At 41.9% G+C, this 23,302-nt stretch overlaps 1 protein-coding gene across 1 annotated transcript in view; it reads left to right on the plus strand.

Annotated features, from left to right (window-relative positions):
- Window positions 1–23,302, plus strand: part of LOC142413014 (uncharacterized) — a 235,045-nt gene that overhangs the window by 141,745 nt on the left and 69,998 nt on the right. The window contains exon 5 of the mRNA XM_075509042.1: window positions 4,567–4,689. Coding sequence (XP_075365157.1) covers window positions 4,567–4,689 — 123 coding nt within the window. The remainder of the gene's footprint in view (window positions 1–4,566; window positions 4,690–23,302) is intronic.

A 23,302-nucleotide genomic window follows, 5' to 3' on the forward strand; every position in this document is an offset into this window, starting at 1 on the left:
TACAGGTAAAACATACTTAAAAATACTTTAACCTGTAGGCGGTGGGTTAGCTGGTGTGTCCCATAGATCGAAACACGCAAACTGTTGCCAAAATGAAATGGTGCTTCAGTCCGTTGTTTTCCTGCTGCAGAGCAACAGCCTCTTTTTGCAGGGTGGTTCCTGCTCGGGGCAGATGCTTTCTCCTGCAACCGGTCTGGCCAGTCCTGCACTCGGGGCCGGCTTCATCCCTTGCCCGTTCGTAAAGACGCTGAATCCAGCTCCGTGCAGAGGACCTGCAGAGCTGCAGCCCTCGCCAATAGCTCAGCGTAGAGGTGTGTAGAGGAGACTTCTCCCCTAATGTATTTCTGCTTTCCAGTAGAAAACCAATTTTTTTTCTTTTTTCTTCATCTGCTCGCTACATTTGAGAGCTAGTAATAGTGCAGGGTCACTTCCGTTAGGTTTAAAATTGGACTTACCAATGAAAAACACTTTGTCCAGTGTCTGCTTTTATAGAAAGTTTTCCTTTATGTGGAGGAAATCTGAAATCACCTAGGCTTGCATAAAAACTTGGTGAAGGGTTGTTTGCCGTGGAGGCGGGGACGTCTCTGACTTGCTCTGCGGTGTGATATTTTCAGGCAGGGAGAGAGTCGCATTCAACAAGAACCCAGAAGTAAAGGGACTGGAATCAGTCCTTCTTCATTTCGCATATAGCTCCTAAGCATGTTTAATTGGGCAAAGGTGGTCCGTTTCATGAAAAGAAAGCATGCTGCCTTGCGTATCAAATATTGGACGAGATTTTTAGATAAAAGAATACCTTTTTACGTAGTGCAGTTCTGTAGTACTACATGTACAGGGAATGCGGGACGTAGGCACATGTCTACAATCCACATTTTTGAATACTAGTGGATTTAAAATACGCTGTGGATTTTTTTTCCACACGCGTGGTAGACAGATCATATATAAAGTTAATATCAAGTTAATCTAGATGAGGGTTTTTTTCCAGGTTTTTTTTTCCTTAAGACTCCACATGGCAGGATTGAAAGCTCACACAGAGTACGTCCCATGGATAATATTTTTGTGTTGCACCATTGGCTCTATAAATAAATGTGAAGCATTGCAGTAGCAAACATCACATTTATTTTTCTGAAGCTCCTACAGCATGTCATTACAGATGGATTGATAGTCTTGATAACATTGAACTTTTGTCAGACCTAACCTGGCAGACTTGTTACATGTCAGAAATTTTCTGTCATTTTTCTTGCTATTCAAAAGGCAAATATATTTGCAACCTTGAATGACATTGAATATGGAAAGCAGACAAAATTTATCATTTGACAGAATTGTTTTTGTTCTGGGGGTTTTTTTCCTCTTTTTTACAGTGGCAAATCTGTAATTGGATTTTAAAATTCTGACTCCTCTGTGTTTTAGGAATAGAGAACAGCTGATTGCAGCTTTTAAGAGCCACGTGAACCATCTTTTTACAAATGTAAACCACATTCTTTATTACTTCACATTCAGATCATCTATTTTTGTGCTTTTTGGGCTGAGGCAACATCTGACCTTTCTTACTGGGTTGTACAAAACAGCTTGGCCGGGTACAGGCAATGGAGAAGGTCTCGTACAGGAGACGGTACAGCGAAGGACGCAGATGCTTAGAGAGCAAATTTCCGTAACCCTGAGGTTAAAACTAGTGCGGTTTATACCTAGGGAGGGTACGCCTTCAAATGTGAGTGCTGGGTAATAGGATAAAGCTGTATCAAAAAACTTAATTTGGTGTCTTAAACGAAACGATAATTTAATACGAGTTATGCTGATTAGCTTTAAATAAGGTATTTGTTTTAAAGAGAAATGTGGACGAAAAGTCCGGTTTTCTGCGTATAATAGAAAAAGCAGTGGATTTCTGGTGTAAGAAGCAGCAAAGAAATGGATGAAAACATTTCATCAAAGGATGAAAACAAGTCTTAAGGCAGGGACAAGGAAATCCTGGACAGAGCATTAAGATGACAGAGAGTTGGAAGCAGATGAGGTTATCTGTCATATAGCACCAATACTTTGGGGGGGGGCAAAATTCATAGGTGGACCACTGCATTCTGTGCTGAACAAGAAAGAAAAAGATTTCTGATTGCTAATAGAAACGCACTGCAATCAAAAGGAAAAACATTCTATACATTAGTATGCAATAGCACTATACACTTCCGAATGTATTATACCCTAGTGAAATCAAGAGGATAATGATTAGCTCCTCAGCTAGAAAGGTTTTCTTCCAATGTTTTGGTTCAAAATACAGACACTGGTGTTAATAAATTGGGCTGTATATCGTAGACCACATCACTTCGTCAATATTTTATGCTAGGAAGTCATGTAGCATCGTAGGTACCAAACGCAGTGTAGAAGAATAAAGTAGTTCTTCCCATTATTTTGTTTAAAAAATAAAAAGAGCAAGAGATTTTATTAGTTTTCAATACTGTTAGTATAAATAGCAGTCGAAGCTGTGGAGCAGGGTTATTATGTGGCTCATTACTGTTTATTACCACAAGGCACATCAAGATGTCTGCTAGTTAGAAGGAGTAAATCATTTGGAACATGCCTGTTTTGTCGATCTTCTGCACGATGCTCAGCGCTAGCGTGCCTTCTTCCAGCGCTTTGAGGAATATGTCTAAAATCTGTCGCTTGTCATATGTTCTCTCCGTCTCTTGCTGAAGAGAAGCGAACAGACGCATGTCTTATTTTGGTACGATTTGTTTTTGCATTTTGGAGCAGGGTGGGGGATGTTTTTCTTTGGAAAAGTTGCTGTCTACATTGTTTTCCCATGAAATCAGAAGAGCCTTGACTTCACGCGAGCTAGGATTTGGTTTGTTGTGTAGCTCTGAGATAACTGAATTTGTTTTTTATATAGCTTGCCAGTGGTTTTCAGTATCGCTGAGGACAAAGGAAGTTTTGTTATGTCGGTCATTACACTGAATTTAGAGCCATAGAGAAATGGGATGCTTTTAGTGAGTTTGTGCCTCTTCAGCTGCACTCTAGTAAATGTTGGTGTTTCATGATACACTTTTCTTTTAGCTTTTTAATAGTCTGAAACCTCCCCAAAAATTTCTTTTAACCTCTGGTTTTTAGCCCGGATCAGAAATGAGCTAGTAAAGTTAAGCTCAAACTCATCGAAGAACTAACAAACCTTGGTAAATCTTAGACTGTATCAGCTAAGGATTGCAGTTGAAAGGCTCTCATCGTGCATGAATGTGAAATTCTTTCTTTTTTTGATTTGTCTTTATAGCACTTTGTATTTTTTTTGACCAGAGTCCAATTAGAAGTTTTTTAAAAAGCCGCATTTCCCCACTGGAGATGCAGAGTGCCGCCAGTACAAAGTCACTGCCTGCAATTTTTACAGTCGTGCTGGTGCTTGTCCTCTGTTCCTTTATCTTCCTCCTCCTGCTTTTCTTGCTCTCTAGCCTGAATGTAATGCGTGATCTCTACCAGTGCCAAAGGCTCGTGGATGTGAGATCTGTCCCCTGCGTCCTCATACCAGGCTTTGAGAACGTGGTGTGTCCCCCGAGCCCCCTCACCAACATGCCGAGGAGGTCTGCTCTACCACCAAGCCAGTTCAAGACATTTGTCAAAAAATTGGGAAGACGACACCCGCAACCTGTTATTCTTAGGCAGGTTCGTTGCTGTCCCTGCTTACCCCTGCACTGATGAATTATGTGGCTGTGTGAGATCAACACTTCAGAGAGAGCAAAGCAAGCAAAACAGCATTGCACAAGCATGCCTTCCAGAATACGTGAAATCAGTGCAGCAAATACCTGCTGGTTTTGTTGTATTTACTATCCCATTTGACAAATTTTCTAGTTTGGAAATACTTCCATACCATCTGTTGTCTCTGATCCTGTTCAGCAGAGCAGCATTACTGGCCTGATGATTTCTATCACATTTCTTCAGAAATTCTTATGCAGGATATATAAGTACATGGGTTAAAAAGAAAATATCTTCACTATTGATTTTTCTCTGCCATTGGCTAGCCTATTTACTTAGTTATTTATGTGGTTCTTTAATGTTCTTCATTTATGGGTAAAGATCTAATTTTTCCTATTCAAAATCAGGCAGGCAAGCACAAACTTGAGCGGGTGAATATGTAAGGTATATAGATATTAGTCCACACATATCCGAAGGAAAGAAGGACCTTAACTGATTGACATCTTGCAGAGGTTTTTCATCTCTGCCATGACTTCTAGAAGCAACCTAACGCACAAATGAGCCGGTGGAAGTGACAGGATAACGATTATTCCCGATCTTGTTGCACAGAAGTGGGAAGCTGGTGAGTTGGCTACAGCCTGCAGCTGGTGGACTCTGCAGCTTACCTTGCGCAGAGGTTGGGGAGGAAAAATCCCACCGTTGCACCTCTTGGTTGAGTTGGGGGGCACGGCAACATAGCTGGGAGTCACTGCTCTGTGGTTGCCTCCAGGGTCCTTAGCTGTACGTCTCAATGACTTTCTCACTTTGTCACGTCAGAATCATACGCGATCGTCCTCAAATAACCAGGTAACGTGGTCAATGCCCACTCTTGACTGATTGCCGTATACTTTCTTCCGACAGACATAAATGAGTGCACCACTGAGAATGGTGGCTGTCATGACCGGTGCTGTAATACCATCGGCAGCTACCACTGCAAATGTCCAGCTGGCCAGAAACTAGAGGAAGATGGAAAATCGTGTGGAGGTAATGTTTTGTACGGTGTCTCACTGCTATTAAGAAATCAGAGAAGGCATTGGAAAGGAAAAGGAAATGTTAGCTTTTATCTGGAGCCAGCTGAAGAGCATATACTCAGAGTTGTCAAGAGTGCAGATCTTCTCATGTCTGGATTATGAAGAGGTAACTGTAAGAACACTTCAAAGGGTTTCTTTTTCTGAAAAAATGTTACCACTTAACCTGGATTGGCTGTGCCATGTTCTGATTATGGAATTTCCATCATCAATTTAAAAACCTGAAGAAAGTGTGTATGTTTGATAACATTTCATCTGTCTCTAAAACAAAATGGTTCTTATCAGAAAATACCTATACATTTTTGCCTTTCAATCACAATTCCACAGCTAGAGATTTATGAAATAAAAAAGGATTTAAAACCACATGCTACGTAAACCCATTTGTCTTCTTCCTAAGGGAAATAAAAGTCTAGTTAGTGCATTATGGGGTAAAATTTGTTCTTATGCAAAAGCTTGACTTTGTGTAGAAGCAAAACATCACATAAGCTTGTGTTAGAGCACATAACGAATTATGGTTAGACTCCTTAAAGATGCGCTGGTAAGCACAGAGTGGCCGTAAACAAGCCCATCTGATCTGTTGACCTACAGTCATTACATTTTTTGCATCATCAGATGCAAAAGGTAGAGGAGATCAGGCGTCCAGTAGCCAAGGTGTACTGTATCGCAGGGCAGAGCAGTTCCTTCTTCTTGAACTCTCCTCTAACACAAGTAATGAATGTTCGCTGCCATATGGTCTCGGGTGCGCTGGCTGGGTGCCTGGATTGCACCCTCGATTGCATTTCATTGCTGCAGTAAGTGTCTCGTTGATGTTTTTTGATTATCTCAAGATGAAAGGTGCTAGGTAGGTTTTCAGGAACTGTATTATCATCTTTCCACAAGAAACCCTCTTCCTGTTGTGTAGTATCTCACAAATTCCTTTCTTCCAGGATTTCATTTTACTGTCGTCCTTCAACTCCTTTCTTAAGGTCTGTACAAAGCAATGTATTTCTTAGCCATATTCTTAGTCCTAACTTTATAATTTATTTGGCTGCACTCCTTTTTCCACTAGAAGGTTGTAGAATTATTTTCCACAGCAAGCTATCATTTGATATCCAGCTTGACAGTGTAAATAAGCTGTAGATGGTTATTTTGTTTTGATTGAAGTTTTTCAGTATGGTCCTCCATGCTTTCATTTTGGCCTTTTGAGAGCTGAAGGCAGAAATACTATGCATGATTCACAGATTCCTGCTACTTCACCTCAGTCTCCTCTTTCCTCTTTTGGGGCTTAGTTGGTAATATGCCTGTGAACGAGCGGATAAGGCTGTATGTTGATGACTACTTACTGCTTTCAGATCCGTCTAAAAGTTTTTCAAAAACTTAAGTTTTTGAAAGCAGGGGTCCTACTGATTGTAATTCTAAGTTGCTTAGCATGCCAGAGTCCTGTTTCCATTAAAACAGTTTTGTGTTAATAAGTTAGCTAAATTAGTGTTCCTTCTGCACAATTCTGCTATTTTTAAAATGTGCTTTAAATTCTAGTATGTTGACATTCTTTAAAAACTCAAACAGAGCTTAAGAAATTTATTCTTGTCTTATCTAACCAGGAATTATAGGAGAATATATTATTAGCCATTTTGAAGCCGCTTTTTGAAATCTTCAGGCAAAAATGGAAACGTACAATAAACTGGATACGCTCAAGTCATAGAACAAAGTGAACGTAGCAGTGACGCTAATTACACCCGAACTTCTGTGGAGATGGTAATGACGACGAGCATATAGCTATACTGACTTGCAAGACGGCTTCTTCAGCCAAATTCTAGCCATCAGATATTACAATATAAGTAACCTAGTGGTTGATTACTACTTATGGGAAAAGAGAGCTTCCGAACAAAACTGCGTGTGCTGCTGGAAGGTGCTGGTCTTTAGGACGTGACACTGAATTGGTGTTTTATTGATGCCTCCGTGTTGCTCAAAGGGGTCATTTTGCAGATGAGAGTAAAACAGCTTCTCATTCAGGTTAGCCAGCGTTTTTGGAGGAGTAAGGCTTATAGTTGTTCCGGGTAGTTATGTTCTTTCTTTATAGCATCGTTGTGCTTTATGTTACCCCTTAGTCTAAACTCAAGCATTAAATAGATGTGTACTATTGTTCTGCTCCCATTATCCGTCTCATGGTTGGTTTTATTTCACCGGTGACTGAAATGATCAATTGGTGTACAGGTTTTTTTTATAAGCCAAGGTACAAATAAGGTGTATCGTTAGAAAAGCACCATGGAAGTAGTACGGATTTCATTCAGTAAGTCTTTACTAGTGCAAGGATTGATCTTGTTTTTCAGAGACAAAATAGAGCATCCTTCTGACAAAAAGGAAAGATGTCAGGAAATAACTGTATTTAAAAAAAATATAGTTTTAGCCATTTCTAGCTGTTTAATGCTAAGGAAGGGAAAGTGGATAAAAATTCAGTAATCCAACAACATAATGAAGTGTACTGCTGATTTAATCAATAATAGCTGGGGGTTTTGTGAGCAATTTTAGGAGACCCAAAGGCCTAATTTTGCAGCTAGAATGAGCTGAGGATGCTCGGCATCTCTATCTTCTAGGATGTCAAAAGTGTCTGCAAGACACAAGGCTCCATGAATATGAACAAGACAACAGCATAAAATAGGCAAGATAATCTTAAAATAAGCTATTGCTATCCGCATTGACTAAACCTGCCCTTTCTCGCGTGGTTCTGCGGCTGGTGGGAGCCGCATGGGGAAGGGGATGGAGCGTCGCAGCCTGGGACGTCCCACGCTATGGACTCCATACTCCTGCAAGAGTCTTTCCTAACTAACTGGGGGCTCTTATGGCAGGAGATATCAGAGTTATGTGGTATTACTTCATCCTTTATTACTTCATTACTTTATGAGGTCTTACTTCACTTCATTAAGGGATGCTTACATCAAGAGGTGAGTTGTAGTAAGGTGAAGGCACATTGCATCTATAGAGAAATGCCAGCCAGAGCGGTGAACTGATTAGCCTTTCAAAACTAATTATCTACGTGTCGTACTGCAGATTTTACTCTCCAGTGTTCATGGACAGCACTTCAGTTTTCTTATCTGACAAAGGAATATTTTCTGACAGATAGTCGCGTAGGCATTACAGGTTTTGACATAAAACTCATGCTTACCTCTCGCTCTTCATGTGTCTGATGGAAATTAATGATGAGAAGGGATTTGGATTTAAATCACTGCACAAATAATACAACAAATTACTATTTGACATTTATTAGTATATGACTGTCGGCCTGATTCTGTGCCCTATGCATCGGTACCGGCTTGCGGTGTTCCTGGGGCAGCCTGCTTAGTGTCCGTGGGTGGGTTTGCTCAGAAAGCCGTATCTTGGTCCGAGTAAGGGAGAGGAAATGAGTGTGTGTCTGTCCGTGTGCGCAAATCAGCTCTGCCCTCGTGCGATACCTCCATACTTGTTAAGCAGAGGAACCACTGACTTCTTAGGTGATACCCAGCGAGGCGTACGGATATTCTCATTTTATATTTTATACTAATGCGAATCGATTCTACTCAAGCATCGCAGAAAGCAAAAATGATATATTTCCAAACGGTATTTTCCAAACAGAAATACCATTTTAAAACTCAATTACTGGCACAAGTCCAGATCTGTAAGGGATGCCAAGGCTACGGCTACAAAAGTGCGTTTTCACACATGAATAAGCTCCAGAAGTCAAATTAAAAAAGGTCGTGACCTTATGTTAACCTTCTTTGGTAAACTGTCATTTCTTATTTATGTTATTGTGCTCTCATCTGCCAAGGCAACTGAAGGAACTTGGAGACAAATGAAGTCCTACGATTAGCTGTTGATGAAAAGAAGCTTTTATTTTAGTGATTAGAGTAATACTGCAATCACTGCAAGCCTGTCCCCGGGGGTTTCAGTCAAACCTTGGAGCCCCGGCAGATCTCCTGACCTTTGCCAGAGGGACTTGCGGAGCGGCTGCCTCCGGAGCCGGGCTGTGACTTTGCAAGGCCACCGCTGCTTACCCCGGTAATGTAATAGCCACCGGAGCCACTGAGATAGCCTCATCCCCGGTCGGGCGGGAGCTCTCCAAGCGCCGTTGCCACAGAAGAGTTAATAGCTGGGCTAAAGGGAATACTGAAGGATTTCTCTAAGAGAAAGAAAGTGTTTCTTAAAATGACCTCAGCATTTATTTAGTCTGCAAGGTTTGAGGCGTCAGTCGTAACTTATTCTTGTCAAATTCTCTGCTAATTCTGCATTTGAACGTTTTTCCTTGCCCGGCAAATCAATGCACCAGGCTTCTGCTATGGCCCGTGAAAAAACTGAAGGACTTAATACCGTGCACCTCTAGGGAAATGCCAAGGAAGGGTTTTTTTATTATTTTTTTAATAGAAGAAGAGAAATTAATCTATTGGAGGAATTCAGGATGCTTTTGCATTGTCTTGTCTCAGAAAGTTGCATGTGACTCATAACAATATGGCATGCCATGACACAGAATTAGTTATTTTCAGGAGCACTTCAATAGAAAGAGAATAAGGAAAATAAACTATATTTTATAAAAAGAAAAATATACCGGTTCTGATCACACATGCAACAAGTACCACTCCGCATGAACTCAAATCTTAGAGCAATCGAGTGAAGGCACTCCTAGATGAGGTGAAGCCACCCAGCCTTATTCATCTTTCTCTATTTCAAGACCTTGTCTTGAGATATGGAAATAAAACCAATTACAGGAATTGTATCACAATTATCTAATTATTTCTAACTGAATTATTGTGCCCACTTAATGTCCACCTCAGAGAATTAGGGGAACGGACAACTCTATCTTGTGACCGTAACAGACCCCGGGTGAACAATCTCGATAACTAAGATCCTTTAATGTATTGGTTTTATGCAGTAATTCAAAAACAAAGAGAAAAAGAATAGGCAAAAGAAAAAGAATTGTGAGAGAGAAGACGGCAAAACCCAATTTCTGGTATTTCCAACTTTGTCGTTAGGTGCTCTCAGGTGCCCTGGGACTCCAGCATGGGTTCTTATACCTGGGTCAGAAAACTCCAAGTATTTAAGTTTCAAAAAATACAAACGCTGTGAAGCACTCTGTCAGAGGCTGAAGAATAAACATTTTCTTCTCCATTAGTTTGTACATCCAGAATACTGGTAGATGTCTGATCATTTGAAGTGAATTTAGCAAGAAGCAATAGCTGTTTTTACATTTAAATATTGTTTATTTATGGTTGCTCCTAACTGTCAAATCAGTATCTTTAGTCACAAATAGAAAGCGTAATTACTGCTTTTGATTTCAGATCCCAGTTGATAAGAATCAAGGGTTGCCTAACTCCTCTTATAAAGGGAAATACATTAACTAAGAGTAAGGGTTAATTGTGCATTTTGAACACTATTTAGCATTATGCAGGCAGACTTCCATGGTTTTCTGGAGACTATTGAATTTAGGCAGGAGAACGGCGTGGTGTTTGTGCATGGCTGCAGAGAAGATCCGGGCAGAAACTACCGTAAGCCATTCCTAGCTGTATTTGCAAACCTTATTGGGAATTTAATTTTGTTTCTACTCCTGAGTACTTCTTTTGGAAATTCCCGATTTTCATTTTTAAGCATTTGTCTCTGGCTTTTGAGAAGAAACGAAGGCTGGAGGTTGTTTGTCTGACCTTTCTTATGCACTCCTGCGCTGCATTCGGAGCCAGCGGGGATCGATAGCTGCTGGGAGCCGTTGCACTCTCCTAGGCAAATAGTGTCATCTTTCTGCATTTCTCTCTTCGCGGCAGTACCGCAGCAAAAAACGTGCTCAAAATAAGTAGTAAAAATTACAACACGTTCATAGTAAAGGTAACATTAACTGTAGGTTATTGGACATTTTAAATAAATTACCTGAATCTTGATTAATGGCAAGCCCAAGGCAGGCAGGAACCTGAGCTGAATTTGGGGCTCGTTGCAGGCTCGCAGCGGCTGTCAGCACGCAGGAATGCCGTGGGTTGGTTTGGTCAGTCCCCTCTCATTTTGTGCGCCCTCCCAAGCCTAATCCACTCAATAACAGGCTGGGGATGCACGAACCCTTTCAATCTTGTTAAAAGGTATCAGATACTATAGTTAGGAAAATCCGAGTCATTTTGGGTCTGACCCGTTTCTCCTCGGTCAGGGAAGGGCAGAGACATCACTCGGACCAGAACAGGCACTTCCAACTCTATGTTTTGAGCACTTACGTGGCAGTCTTAGCCGAGAAGAGCATCTGATGCTCTGATAATTGATTTATTTTTGAATTTTAATTGCACTCGTTTAGATTTTCCCTGATTCATGCTTGACTATTGCTAAAGTCTCCCCGCTCCTCTCTTACACGCTGAACAAAGACGGCTGTGAGCTAAACCACATAATTTCTCACATCTGATATCCCTCAGGGTAGATGAACTAACAGTTGTGACAGCTTCCTCCAAAGTGAATATTGCCATTGAAGAGTGAGCTCATTTATCCTGGATACATGTTGTTATTGATTGGAGCTGAGGACAGGCACAGGCAGTTTTCAGTCACTTTTTAAGGAGAAGTTTTATGCAGACCAGTTGGGTAGAAATGGCTGGTGTCAAGAGCAATATCCTAATCCGAGGCTCCAAAGCAACAGCTGAAGGACGCCTACCTGCATTTGCAGCCTTGGCTCTCTGGACAGACTGGGACCACTTATATTTCAAGAATTCAATGATTATTTCAAGATAATCTTGGTAAATCTCTTTTTTCCATGGAGGAAAAATCTCTTTTTCTCATGGAGGGTTGGGGTTTTTTTTGGTGTATAGATTTTTCTCTTTGAACGTTTAATTCAACTGCAGCATTTTAATAGCAGCCTTTTGCACAAACAAACCATGCAACTGGCAGTTTAATTTTCAGGTTATGTCAGGATTGCACAGGGTTGGGTGTAGCACGGCGTATCGGCATGTCATACGTTTCCTGCAGTGTGTCTTCTGCTGTGTTCCAAAGCAGCGTGTTTTTCAAAAAGCATGGTATTATTCATAAACCACCGAAAACTGGCACCTCGTTCTGCATTTCAGTTATCAGATGAATTATTGATCACTGATCTGACACGGGCTGAAAGGGAAAAATTGTTTCTAGATGTCACAGGCCTCCCAGGTAACAACAAACGACGAGTCCCATCTCTACGGCGTCTGCTGGTCTAGCCCATATGGCGCTTGAAAGCTCACCGTGCGTCACGGCTGATTATAGACTCGGCACATGGGCTGCTTCCCCGAGGCTTCCAGCTCCTGTGTCTTCCTCCGGGATCTGAAAAGCCTCACATGGGCTCTACCAGCTGGAAAGGAATACTAAGCGAGAACCGTAACTTGCTATTATCTCTGGAAAGGAGTGGTTGTGTAAAGTGCGGGGAGAATGACATTCATCCCCTCCACGGCTTCTCTGCGTGTGACTCCAGCTCTTGCCATTGTGAATTTGTGCAGCGAGTTGGGCCTGAGCAAACATACCGGCCTGAAAAGTTTTCTTTGTCCAAGCTACTCGATGCATGAAGCTTTATCGATCAGCTTTTGACAATGAAAACATTTAAGGTTTGGAAATATTATAGTATTTGCTGCACCAGTCAGGGATTTAATGTGGTTTAATTAATGCCAGAGCTTTGAATAGTTAGATGAAAAGCACTATATAACTATATGAAAGGACTATTATTGTCCAGACAAAATATAATATTTAGAAATAATATGACAAAAATGATAGACTGCAGTACAAATATGTTTTGAGATATTTCTAGGCCTCTGATTAGTTTATATTAGCTAGTTTCTAGCATTTATGACTACCTCTGAAAGGCAGGTTATGGAGAATGTTAACGTTCCACTGGGCTGATTGACAATAATTAGTTTATTTTAAAGGAAAGGAAAGAAGCATGGTATTGTTGCAGCTGACTAATGTGAATTAAAAGCTAGGTAATCTTTTCCGCAATTACAGAGATACAATGATTGCCGTTGTCAGAGAAGAAAATACACTTGTACTTTTAAGAATCATTGTGTAGGAAGAGCTTTGCAAGCCTGAAATTGAAGCTCTGGTCATGGTCTCCAAAATTACGGTTAGTAGTAATTTTATGCAGAAGCAAGACTTTTGAATACTTAAATTATAGCTTGTTTGTAGCAAGGTATTTACCAGCAAATATAAGCATCTTATAAACAGCACTTGAGTCATCTTGGTGTTCATTTTGAGCACATCGAAAATGTAAATTGCAACTGAATTACTCTTGCGTAGAGAGGCAAGGCTTAGAAACCTTCAATTCATACTTTAAATGGAAATTATGAGAGGAAAAATGTGCACATTTGCCTTTCAGCGGAGCGTATTGTGCAGGGTAACGACTGCTTTTTCTATAGCTTTGCCTACAGGCTATGTAAACAAGGACTAACAGCAGATACAGCGATAGGAAGAAGTACAACTCCTGAGTGGTGTTTATATTCCTCTTTGGAAGCATTTAATAGTAGTCTTTACTGAGACGACTAATACAAATCCCATTTTTTATTGAAATGCCCGTGGATTTTACGAGCCACCTGATATATCTGTAAAAAGCTTTAAAACAATTTGTGATAAAATCTAAAGCAAACAGAAATCTGTCAGCTTCTCTGTTCAAAGTATTGGCCCAAAGGAAGCGATCCAGACATGACTGTTGGCAAGGTAGCAACTGCTGGGAGGGCTACAGTTCGTTATTAAAAGATCAGTAGTTTGATCAACATCATATTGGGTTGCGCAAACTTCAATTACATGAGTACCTGAGGGCTTTAACTGGGATTTATTAGAAGACCAACTTGAAATAAACCTGCTGTTGTCGCATACCAGATCTTTGAAAGACCCACCTGAGTACCTTGTTAACAGTTACTATTCCAAAAGAGATTCGATATCAGCCAGGGAGTTGAAAAACAACTTATAAAAACGGAGCAATCAAGTGATTAATTTGGTGTCATTTTTAATCTCAGTAAGAGGAAAAAAAAAGGGGGAAATAAAAAAGAAAAGGAATCTTCTGTGCTCGGTGACATTGTTCATTAGGCCCCAGCTCTGGAAGTTGGTGTGGAGAGGTTTGGAATGTGTTAATGCCATTTCTCTCTTCTTGTGGATGAATCTCTGCAGAGCCACGGCTAATACATGTCATAAGGAATCAGAGCAAGAAAATCTGTGGAACATGCTGTCTTTTGCTCGCTGGCGATTTAAGTTGCAGATCGACCTGGAGTTGCGATAGCTCCAGCGGGGATCGACGCTTGTGGTGGCTTCTTGAGGAGACGTCATGGGAACTAATGGCTGGAGAGCAATGTCGGTGAGCCAGGTTTTACAGAAATGGAGCGGATGGTGCTGTGGTCCCGTCTAGGTGAGACTGGCAGGGACGTGGAGCTGGGTGGCTCAGGGGTGTGTTTTCCCTCCCTGTTCTCCTCGTCCCGCACGGTCTTGTCGCTGCAAGCGCAGTGCCAGCGTTGCACACGCTTCACGTGTTGAACATTACGGTTCTGACTGACGGTTGCTTCTCCCAAACCAGTTATTACCAAGATGGGCTTATGTTCCAGTCAGTTTGCGTGACGACTCTATCCATGTGATGTCTTAAAGCTTTTTACCCACCCAAGTAGGACATTTGTCACAAACAGCATTCATGTTTCTGACCAGCGGAATGTATGTACTGTAAACTGGAAACATCAGATAATGAAGGTATTCGCATGATTATCGTTTTCTTTTGCATATTTCACCTACTGTGTGTGGAAAGTCATTCCTCTATGCATCCTACTGTAGTAAAGACACTTACCGAGCTCAGCAAGCGGGCATTAATATTGCCGCTAACAAAAACCAGATGTTCTCATCACATCACTCATTTCTCTCTTTTTATTCCGTAACTGTTTTTTCAAACTGTCATATCCTGCTGAGAGAAGACGCTGATGGCCCAGCGTATAAACCTCCTTAGTACATCTCAGATTTGAATCTGCGCAAGGAGTTTGGGCTGTATCATGCTGTCGCTTATTAAGTACATCTCCTCGTAGGGATCCTTTCCTCCTTTGCCACCCTCCCGCCTCCCAGCACGGCCTAACTGAATTGTGCTGAGGAACCGTATTTAAAAAGCGATAGCCCCGTAACAAATTTTCCTTCTGCTCTTCTGCCCCACATCAGAACCACTTGCAGGAGCGTTGCGGTGAAGCTGCGGATGCTAGTGATCTCAAAGCCTTCCTCCGAAGCAGAAGTTACATAAAACTTTAATTATTGTGTTTCAGCCCACGCTGCTGCGGCGCACCGGCAAAACATCCTCTTCCAGCTTTACGGCCGGTGCATTCACTTCTTTTCTACAGGAAACAGTAAAATTAGCGAGGCTGTTGCCTTCAGCATATAAACATTTTTAAAGGTCATAAGTGACGCGTTTGTCTGGATTGTCGTTCTTCAGGTTGTACTCCCTCGTTGTTTCATGTGGCCATTCACTTATCCTGGCACCAGTTCTCCACTGAGAGTTTATGTCCTTCTGCGTGGGTTTCATAGTGATGTGAACTGGAGTCATCAAGGGTGTACAGTTGCCAAAATATCTATTAGAATAACCCCACTGCGGAGGCTGGTAACCCTATCAGTCTTCCTTTTTGGCTTTACTTTGCTGAGATGCTGTGTACTACTCCAGGGTTCAGAAACGGATCGTTCTTTTTTTGTTTTAAAGACTAAAGAAAAATGTACAGATCTGCTTTGTGAAAAGATGGAGAAAAGTATTTCTGCACGGCTGTGTGAAAATGTCACGGTGTTGCCTGAGGTCGGTCCATGAAATTACCATGTTCCTTACTTTAATTCTATACCCTGGTTTTCTTGCAAATTATCTGGCCTCAATAATTACTTAAAACTCATATATTCATATATATATATATATATATGGCTCTGTGTGTATATTTAATGAAGAATGCCTTGAAACTCTAATTAGGGCTGCTTGACTCCAAAGCAGTTTACATATCACAGGCTTACACAGCTATCAAACAGATGCTTCTCCTTTTTTTCATTCAACTGACATTTTCATTTTCTCTGCATATTTTGAGGACTGAGCAGTGATGTGTTTTGACTCCTGAGGCTACAGACGATATCAAAATGAGGATTAGAAATGAAGCTTTACCTGTCAATTAAGTTATTAAGCTTGTCCTCCACAGCGTCTACACTTTCAAATGGCCTGCTTATTGAATTTGAAATAGTTTTCATTCTTGACCTTGTTCAAATTGAATGGACAGTTCTAATTATAATCTTCAGAGTTTTCAACTGCAACATATGGTTTGCATATAGAGTTGTGGATGAGGGGCTCTTGGCTGTTTATTGAGCTAAACCACTGTTAAGTATCTCGGGAGAGATTGACACGTCAGGCATTGAAAGTAAGCAGGAATCGGCGGTATAGATATTGGCCATTTTTGTCTTTTCACATCACTCTCTGCAGGAGATCTGCTCTTGAGGGACATCTGAGAAAGGAATTGCGATTGCGGGATCCAGTCATCGGTGAGGAACAAGTCACCGCTTTCAATGGTTGCATTGTGCCAGTCTTCGCATAAAAGGAATATATTAAAAAAAAAAGTAAAAAAAAAGTTTAAAAAAAAAGTAAAAAAAAAGTCTTAGAGCATCTTTTTCCCTGACACATTCCTCCCCCGTCCCGACAACGAATTCAAATTACCAGGTTCTTCGGCAAATCAATGTCGTTCTTTCAAATCATCCTTGCCCCCCGCTAACAGGGTTGCGTGGCGTCTCACAGCAATTTATTTGTGTATTTATTCTCCAGTAAGGCCAGTAACAGATCAGGAAATTAAAGGCAGGTCTTTAAGACTTGCTGAGGTGGATTGTCCCTTTCAGTGCGTATAGATGGCTTCTCCCCAGAAGCGGTTGCTGCCGCTGAGCCTGTCCCCTGGAGCTATAGGGCTGCTTGCACGGGGCACATGTGCTGGAAGCAGCTCTCCGCCTTTCCTCCACACTTCTGCCCCAAAAAGCCATGCCTCAGAGATTCCTCTGTCCTCTTCCCTCCTTGAAAACAGTAATCCGGAAAAGCATCTCCTTTCAGACCTGAAAAAAAATATTTATTACCTACCACAGATGTAGTCCCGTAGATGACTCTGCTGTTCAGCATTTCACAGTGCCATGGTCCCTGTCCCTTGGTGTTCTCCGTATAAAGAGATTAAACCAGGGATGAGAGAAAGGAAACCCGACCTAGACACAGCTAGGAGTCATTGTAGCTACCTGGAAAACATCTGAAATCTAGGGCAAGGTACCATCTGCAGGGTAGAAAATTCGTCTCCACAACATGACCAAATCACCAGGGAGGTCTAGAGGAAGGTGACAGACTGAAAGACGGTGAATCCAGTACAAAAAGCTGTGGTTTTTAATGTCATTGATTTTCAGGGGAAGGTAAATAATCAGATAACTTGGAAAGCCTGTTTCTGTGCATGGCTAATTGGATAGCCCTGCCGAAATAGGTGCCGGTTAAAGCTGCTTTGTCCTTAATCCCGGGCAAAGAAACGTGGTGGAAAACTCACTGCTCTAACAAGGGTCCTCTTTCATTGTGGAGTGGTTCGCAGGGACTAAATTGGGTACGGAATCTCTTAACCATGCCTTTTAACCAATCTCTTATCAGATGTGACATGCTCCTTTCAGTACGGTTTGCTGAAGCTATTCCACTAATTAATTTTGTTGTCGCAGGCTTGCCTCAGACACCTGTGACTTACGGAAATTTAAGTAAGCTTCAGCAGTGATTGGAGCGAACCTGGCTGACTTTGAACTGGAGCAGACAATGGGTGCTCATGTAATCCATCGGAGGGGCCAGGAAAGGGGCAGAAACAAATAGCAGAGGAGCAAAAATAAAAGCCCAGGAGCGCTAACAGTTCAAAATGACCCAGCTGGCTCCGCAGGAGCACATTTATCTGTGCTGAAAGCTGTTTCACGAAGGTGTTTTAACATCAGGGTCTAGCAGACTACTCAAAAGAGCTCGTAGCATATTTATGGGTTTTTGTGAAGCGTAAAAACCCCCTAGACTAGGGGTTTTGCAATTTAAAATCTCACAGCTATCAAAACCTGCTCTTTTCCTTCTTCGCTGCTCAGTTTGCTTCACTGAAACAGAAATATGTTTTGTATTAAAATGAACGGAAATTCTGCTTTTCCGTGTTGAATTTTAGGCTTTGTTTTTGACCAGACTTTAAACTTGTATTTTTATTCCTAGAGTCCATACGGATGTCAAACTTCCTTCATTGTGGAAAAAATGGAGAACTATTTTTCTAGCAACAGGAGTTTCAAAACTCCTCCAAAAAAACTTTCAAAGCCTGAAAACCACTATAGTGTTGGTAAAACAGGAGAGAGAATTTTGAAAACTTCTGCTGCAAGAGCAAATTATGTCATGCTTAATAGTGAGTACATTTGTGAGTACATTTGTGAGTGGATTCACAGCGGTTGCCAAATTACGGACATTTTCAAACTCGAGACTTGGGGAGACTATGTGAGTTAAAGGAAGCTGTGAGTTGAATCTGTCATAAATTTATCTCCTTATAGCAATAGTGGGTCTTATTTTATGTTTCACTTCTACAGAAATAATTTCTGACTTTTGTGATCAGCTTATGAATGGCTGGGAACCAAGCCTGTTTCCCTTCCTTCCCTTAAGTAGACGAATTATTTAATTTAGAAACACACTGAATTAATGTGTAAAATCCGCCATGTAAATTAGTGGGGAAAGACCATATGATATTTTCACTTCATAACTTGTGTGAGGTTTACACATCCTTTGGTATATATAAAAGACACTAATCACAGTGCCATTACAAATAACAGAAGGGAAAGCACTGTCATACATCTTTGTTGATTTTAAATATTGTATTAAATAGCAAACAATAAGAGAGTTTTCATGTCGGATGTACTAAATGATCTGCAGCTGAAGAGTCTAGGCAAGCTAGTCAGGGCAAGGGAGTGGTAAGCCAGATTTTTGTTATTTCCAAAGAAATGTTTGAGTTGAACAGTTTATCCACTTGCGATAATTTGAAATATAGCCACTTAAGGTTTCTCATTGTGGTTCTTTACGTAAGATCCAATCTTCCCTTCCCTGTTTCTCTATCACCACCATTGCTGGCTGTTTAATCCTCACAATATTGTGTGGGGACCAACGACCCACAGAGCTCCCTGGGTAAAGAAGAGACAAACCCCTGAATTTTGAGATAAAGCTGCAAAGAGTAGACCGTGCTTTCTTTTTCTGGTCATGATTTTTTATAAATAATTACTATAATTATTTTTAATTATAATCTGACTTTAAAACCATCAGCATAAACCATCCTCTGAGTAAATGCAAATAGGGTTTTGTGTTTCCCTGCTTCTGCTGAGTGCATCCTTTCTGCAGTGAGCTGGGGGGATTGTGGTGACTGGAAATGGAAACGTGTGTGTGTCATTCATTCCAATTTTATGTAGTATTTCTTAGGCATCTGGTAAGGAGGGTGTAGTTACGCTTCTGTGAAAGTCATTTGGGCCAGATCCGCAGATGGTGGTGTGGTGTTTTGGGTCCCTGCGTAGAGGCGATTGTTCTAGCATGTACCCCGAACGTATTTCTTCCATCAGCCCCCAGCTGGACAAAAATCTTTTCATCCATATCAAGTCTCTGGTGCTTGTGGGGTGGGTGATGCTCACAACTATTTGGTCTCTGCCTCTCTGCTCTTTACTTGCCAAAGTAAAGAGTTTTTGCCAAAAAACTAAAAAAAACTAAAAAAAAACTAAAAAAAAAAAAATCCTCCGATGATGAGGTCCGTACTGTCCAGTTCTGGTTTCTTTCTCCAGCAGTGCCTGGGCACTGTGAGGAGGAAATTTGTTCTCCGTTTATCTATCAGAAAGTACTGGTTTTGAACAGTTATCAACCTGTGCATGTTTTTACAGTCAAGGGAGAGAAACCCTGTTCGTTTGTCACCCAGAAGAAATGCCACGGGCTCCATGAAGCTAGGCGGGCGATAAACCTTGCTCTGCCACCCTGTGCCTGCTTAGACCTCCCTTTGTGCTCTTGACAAGGTGTCCTCCATGTGAATGCCATCCCTGGGATACCCTTGGCACATCATCTCTCTTTCCATTCGGGATTCTCAAAATGCTTGTACCGTCGTTTGCTTGGCCAGCCCAAAGAAGGGAACTCGGGTCTGCAGTAGAGGCTGTGTTTTAAATAACCTTATACCTTTCATTTTACTAAAAATGTGCAAGTGGGAAAAGTGTGCAATAAACTTCATATTAGAAGACCATTTCATCTTGTACGTTCAGAGCAGCTGCGCACACGTGCACAGAAGGAAGGCATGTGAAAAGCGATAAAAGTTGCAAATAATGACCTTGTGAGGAATGCAGTGCTTTAAAAAATAAATTGAATTAGAAGGAAAAGCGGGCCTGCCTTTCGGTACTTCTGCAGGCACTCTGAGATGTGAAGCGGCAGTTGTCCTGCACCAGAGCCCAGATATATGCATATGCCTACAGAGGGTCACGGATGCATCATTGCGGACCTACGGCAGAGTGGGTGATGCGTTAATCACGGGAGTAGTCACTGCAGAAATTGCTAGACGGGTTCCTTGGAAAAAAAGGATTTAAAAGCAAAGAGGACTTGAGATTGCATGAAGTGCCTGTCCAGGGACAAGCATTTCTAAGTCCCTTTGGAGGTCCGTGACCATTCAGGTGTTTGTTATGTGCAGGTTTGAGGTTGTACCCGGTTTGCAGTATAAGCAGAAGTGCCTTTGGCCACACCAGCTCCCCTCCGTTCAGAGACACGGGAGCTGTGGCTGCAGCCTGCTCGTGACCTGCGAGCGGTGCTGGGGTGCTGCGAGTGGAGAACCTCAAAACGGGGAGTTGAAAAATAGCCCACCCACTCACAGCTCTGTCTTGTACCATATGGCCAGAAAAGAGGGGAAAGATCATAAAAATGGAGAGGATGCTGCACGCGTTCAGTCCTACTGCCATCAGAACTGGGTTTTTTCTTCTTTTGGGGTTTAGTTTTGTGTGTTGTTTACATTTCTTAATGGTTTAAAAAGCTAAGCTGTTTGTTAGTAAGGAACTGATCTGGCAACATCTTGCTTTTTTTTTCCTTTATAAAAAAGTGCTTGCAGGTTCACTAATTATCCGTGTTTAACACTGCTGTCAGTTTATTTTTAAGGAACTGATTGATCATAGCTGTTCCTAAATGTTTTAGTAACGATATGAGAAAAGCCACTGATGTGATGACCCTGAATTCCAAACTAGCAATCACCCAGCTCTGTATTTAAACAGGTTTTGGGCAGGGAAATCGCGCAGTTGCCAACACAGCCCGTCAAATCAACTGGGGACAAGCTTCCTTGAAGATCAGCAGAGCCCCCATTCAGGGGTATAGAGGACTTCAAAACCTGTAACTTCATCAGTAGGATCTGCCCTTGGAAAGGGCATGGTGCTGGCAGCGGGTCGTGCACGTGTACGCTGCATCCTCTTTGCCCATGTTCAGGACTTGAGACGTGCGTCCTCTCGGGATGGAGGACAGGTCAGCGTGCAGTCGCGATGCACAGAGCTCAGTCCAAATGCACAGACCTCAGACGCATGAAGAGCTAAAAAATCTTCCTGTCATGGTGGCTAAAATAATTTACATCCTGGAAACACGTAGGATTGACTTTTGGCTTGTATGACTGTGTGCTTTTGTAAGGCGGTAAAAAGTTCACTTGATGATCTTACTGGTATAGCAGTGGGCTCCCCGCTATCCCACGGGTCTGTGCCCCTGCCCGATATGCTACTCGGGCGTAACAGAGTCTGGTTCAGTGTTAGGGGCTGGTCCCTCGTTCAGGAACACTCCTGGTGCCCAAAAGCCATCTGCTTTGCCTTGATCTAACAAAATACGATCTCTTCCAGTTGAGGAGAGGTGCCACAGATGCTCAGTCTCACTCTCACCAGGCTTCTGCCCATATCTTTTGTGGAGGTTGGCCAGCTGAAGGGGTTCCCACGGAGTGGTCTTTATGGTATTTCTCTGCTTGCCCCCTTGAAGTCTGGCACATACCTCACTTTTAATAACAGGGGCTACCTTAAATTCTGATTCATCTAATTCACTCTCATCGCTACGTTCTTGATCGGGGTCCTCCCAAATATCTCCGTCCCAATCTTCCAGGGAAAGGATTAGCTTATAAATTTTTACAGGACCTGGGGGGGCTGGGGGCCTGAATTATAATGAGTTCTAGTTTATCCTCTACCTTCCTTACGGTTGGACTCAATGACTTTAAAGGTCAACCTAAATGATTCTGTGATTCTATTCTATGACTGACCATAAGGCTATTCCTGCCAGCCTATTCCCATTGAAAAATGGGTAGATGGGGGCAAAATCCCTGTACATCCTCGGGTATGTGACGAGGTACGTGCTGCGTACAGATGGCATGGAAAGCAGAGACGTCTTCAGTGGGGAATCCGACTAAAATACATCTCTATTGAAATCTTTGGCGGGTGAGGAGGAGGGTACTCGCATACCGACTCGGCTCTATTCACCCATGAGCATAATCCCCTTTGCGAGATAGCCTTGGGACAGCACGCCGCTCTCATTGCGCTTCTCGCCGCTCGTCTCGGCGGATTGCTCTCCCTCTGTTTTGTGGGAACGCAGTTGCTTTCATCACGGTCTGACTTGTGATAAGCAAGCCATAAATGGCTTGAAATTCAGGTTATTCAGATAAGCGTCCTAAATTGTAACTATAGAAAAGCTGAGCATGTTGGTGTTTCAGTTTGATCTGCAGTGGAAACTAATCCAAATTTAATTATAGTGTATTGTTAAACAGATACAATCTTCCATAATCCCATAATATTCTAGAATTACAATATAATGACTTTATATTTCTAGAATATTTTTAATATTTTTATAACTTCATCATTCTAGAATAATTTTATATTTCTATAGTTACTTCCCTGTAGAAAAAGAAATGGCTACTTCTGTACCTATAACAGCACAAGCTGTTGTTTTCCTGGTATATATGTCCTTTACTAGTGTACAATTTAAATATAAAAGTCCAAATAGGTTAGACTTTTAAAACTTTCAGGTGCAGTTCATGCATTTAGATTAGTGTCTACTTCTCAGACTGCTCCCCAGACAAAATAATTAAGGCATTTTTCTTCTGTAACTGGGAGCAAAGTTGTTTCCTGGCCTTGGGATGTAGGAGACATTGAAAGACGACGGCGCGTTGCATTTTTCTTGATTATATCTGTAGCATGTGAAGGAATCTTTCAACATATAATCCTTAAAATATTGATCTGGCAGAGAAAGCCTGAGACTAGAAGGGATCGTCTGTCATCGAACTTGCCGCTCACGTGGCGTCCTGGAAGCCAGTCGTGGAGTTGCGTTGCGGGCTCGTTGATCTCGCCTCTGTTTTTCCCCCCGCTTGCTGCAGGGAGTCTCGGGTTGGAGTTAGCCATAGCTTGTATATACAAGTATTTTAGGGTCTTTTATTTTTCATTTAATTATATTGCCTTTCGGCGATATAATTGCCTTATGGCCTTTCGGGATGTGCCAGCATGAGGGAAATGCTGTTGAAAGAAGAGCCGCAGCGGGTGCGGGAGCTGCTGGGTGCAGAGCTCCCCCGTAAACCACGTCACTTCTTTAAATGTTCAAATAGCATCTAACAAATAGAGCTAACTCC

Source organism: Mycteria americana, chromosome 7, assembly GCF_035582795.1.
Source record: "Mycteria americana isolate JAX WOST 10 ecotype Jacksonville Zoo and Gardens chromosome 7, USCA_MyAme_1.0, whole genome shotgun sequence".
Classification (NCBI taxonomy): domain Eukaryota; kingdom Metazoa; phylum Chordata; class Aves; order Ciconiiformes; family Ciconiidae; genus Mycteria; species Mycteria americana.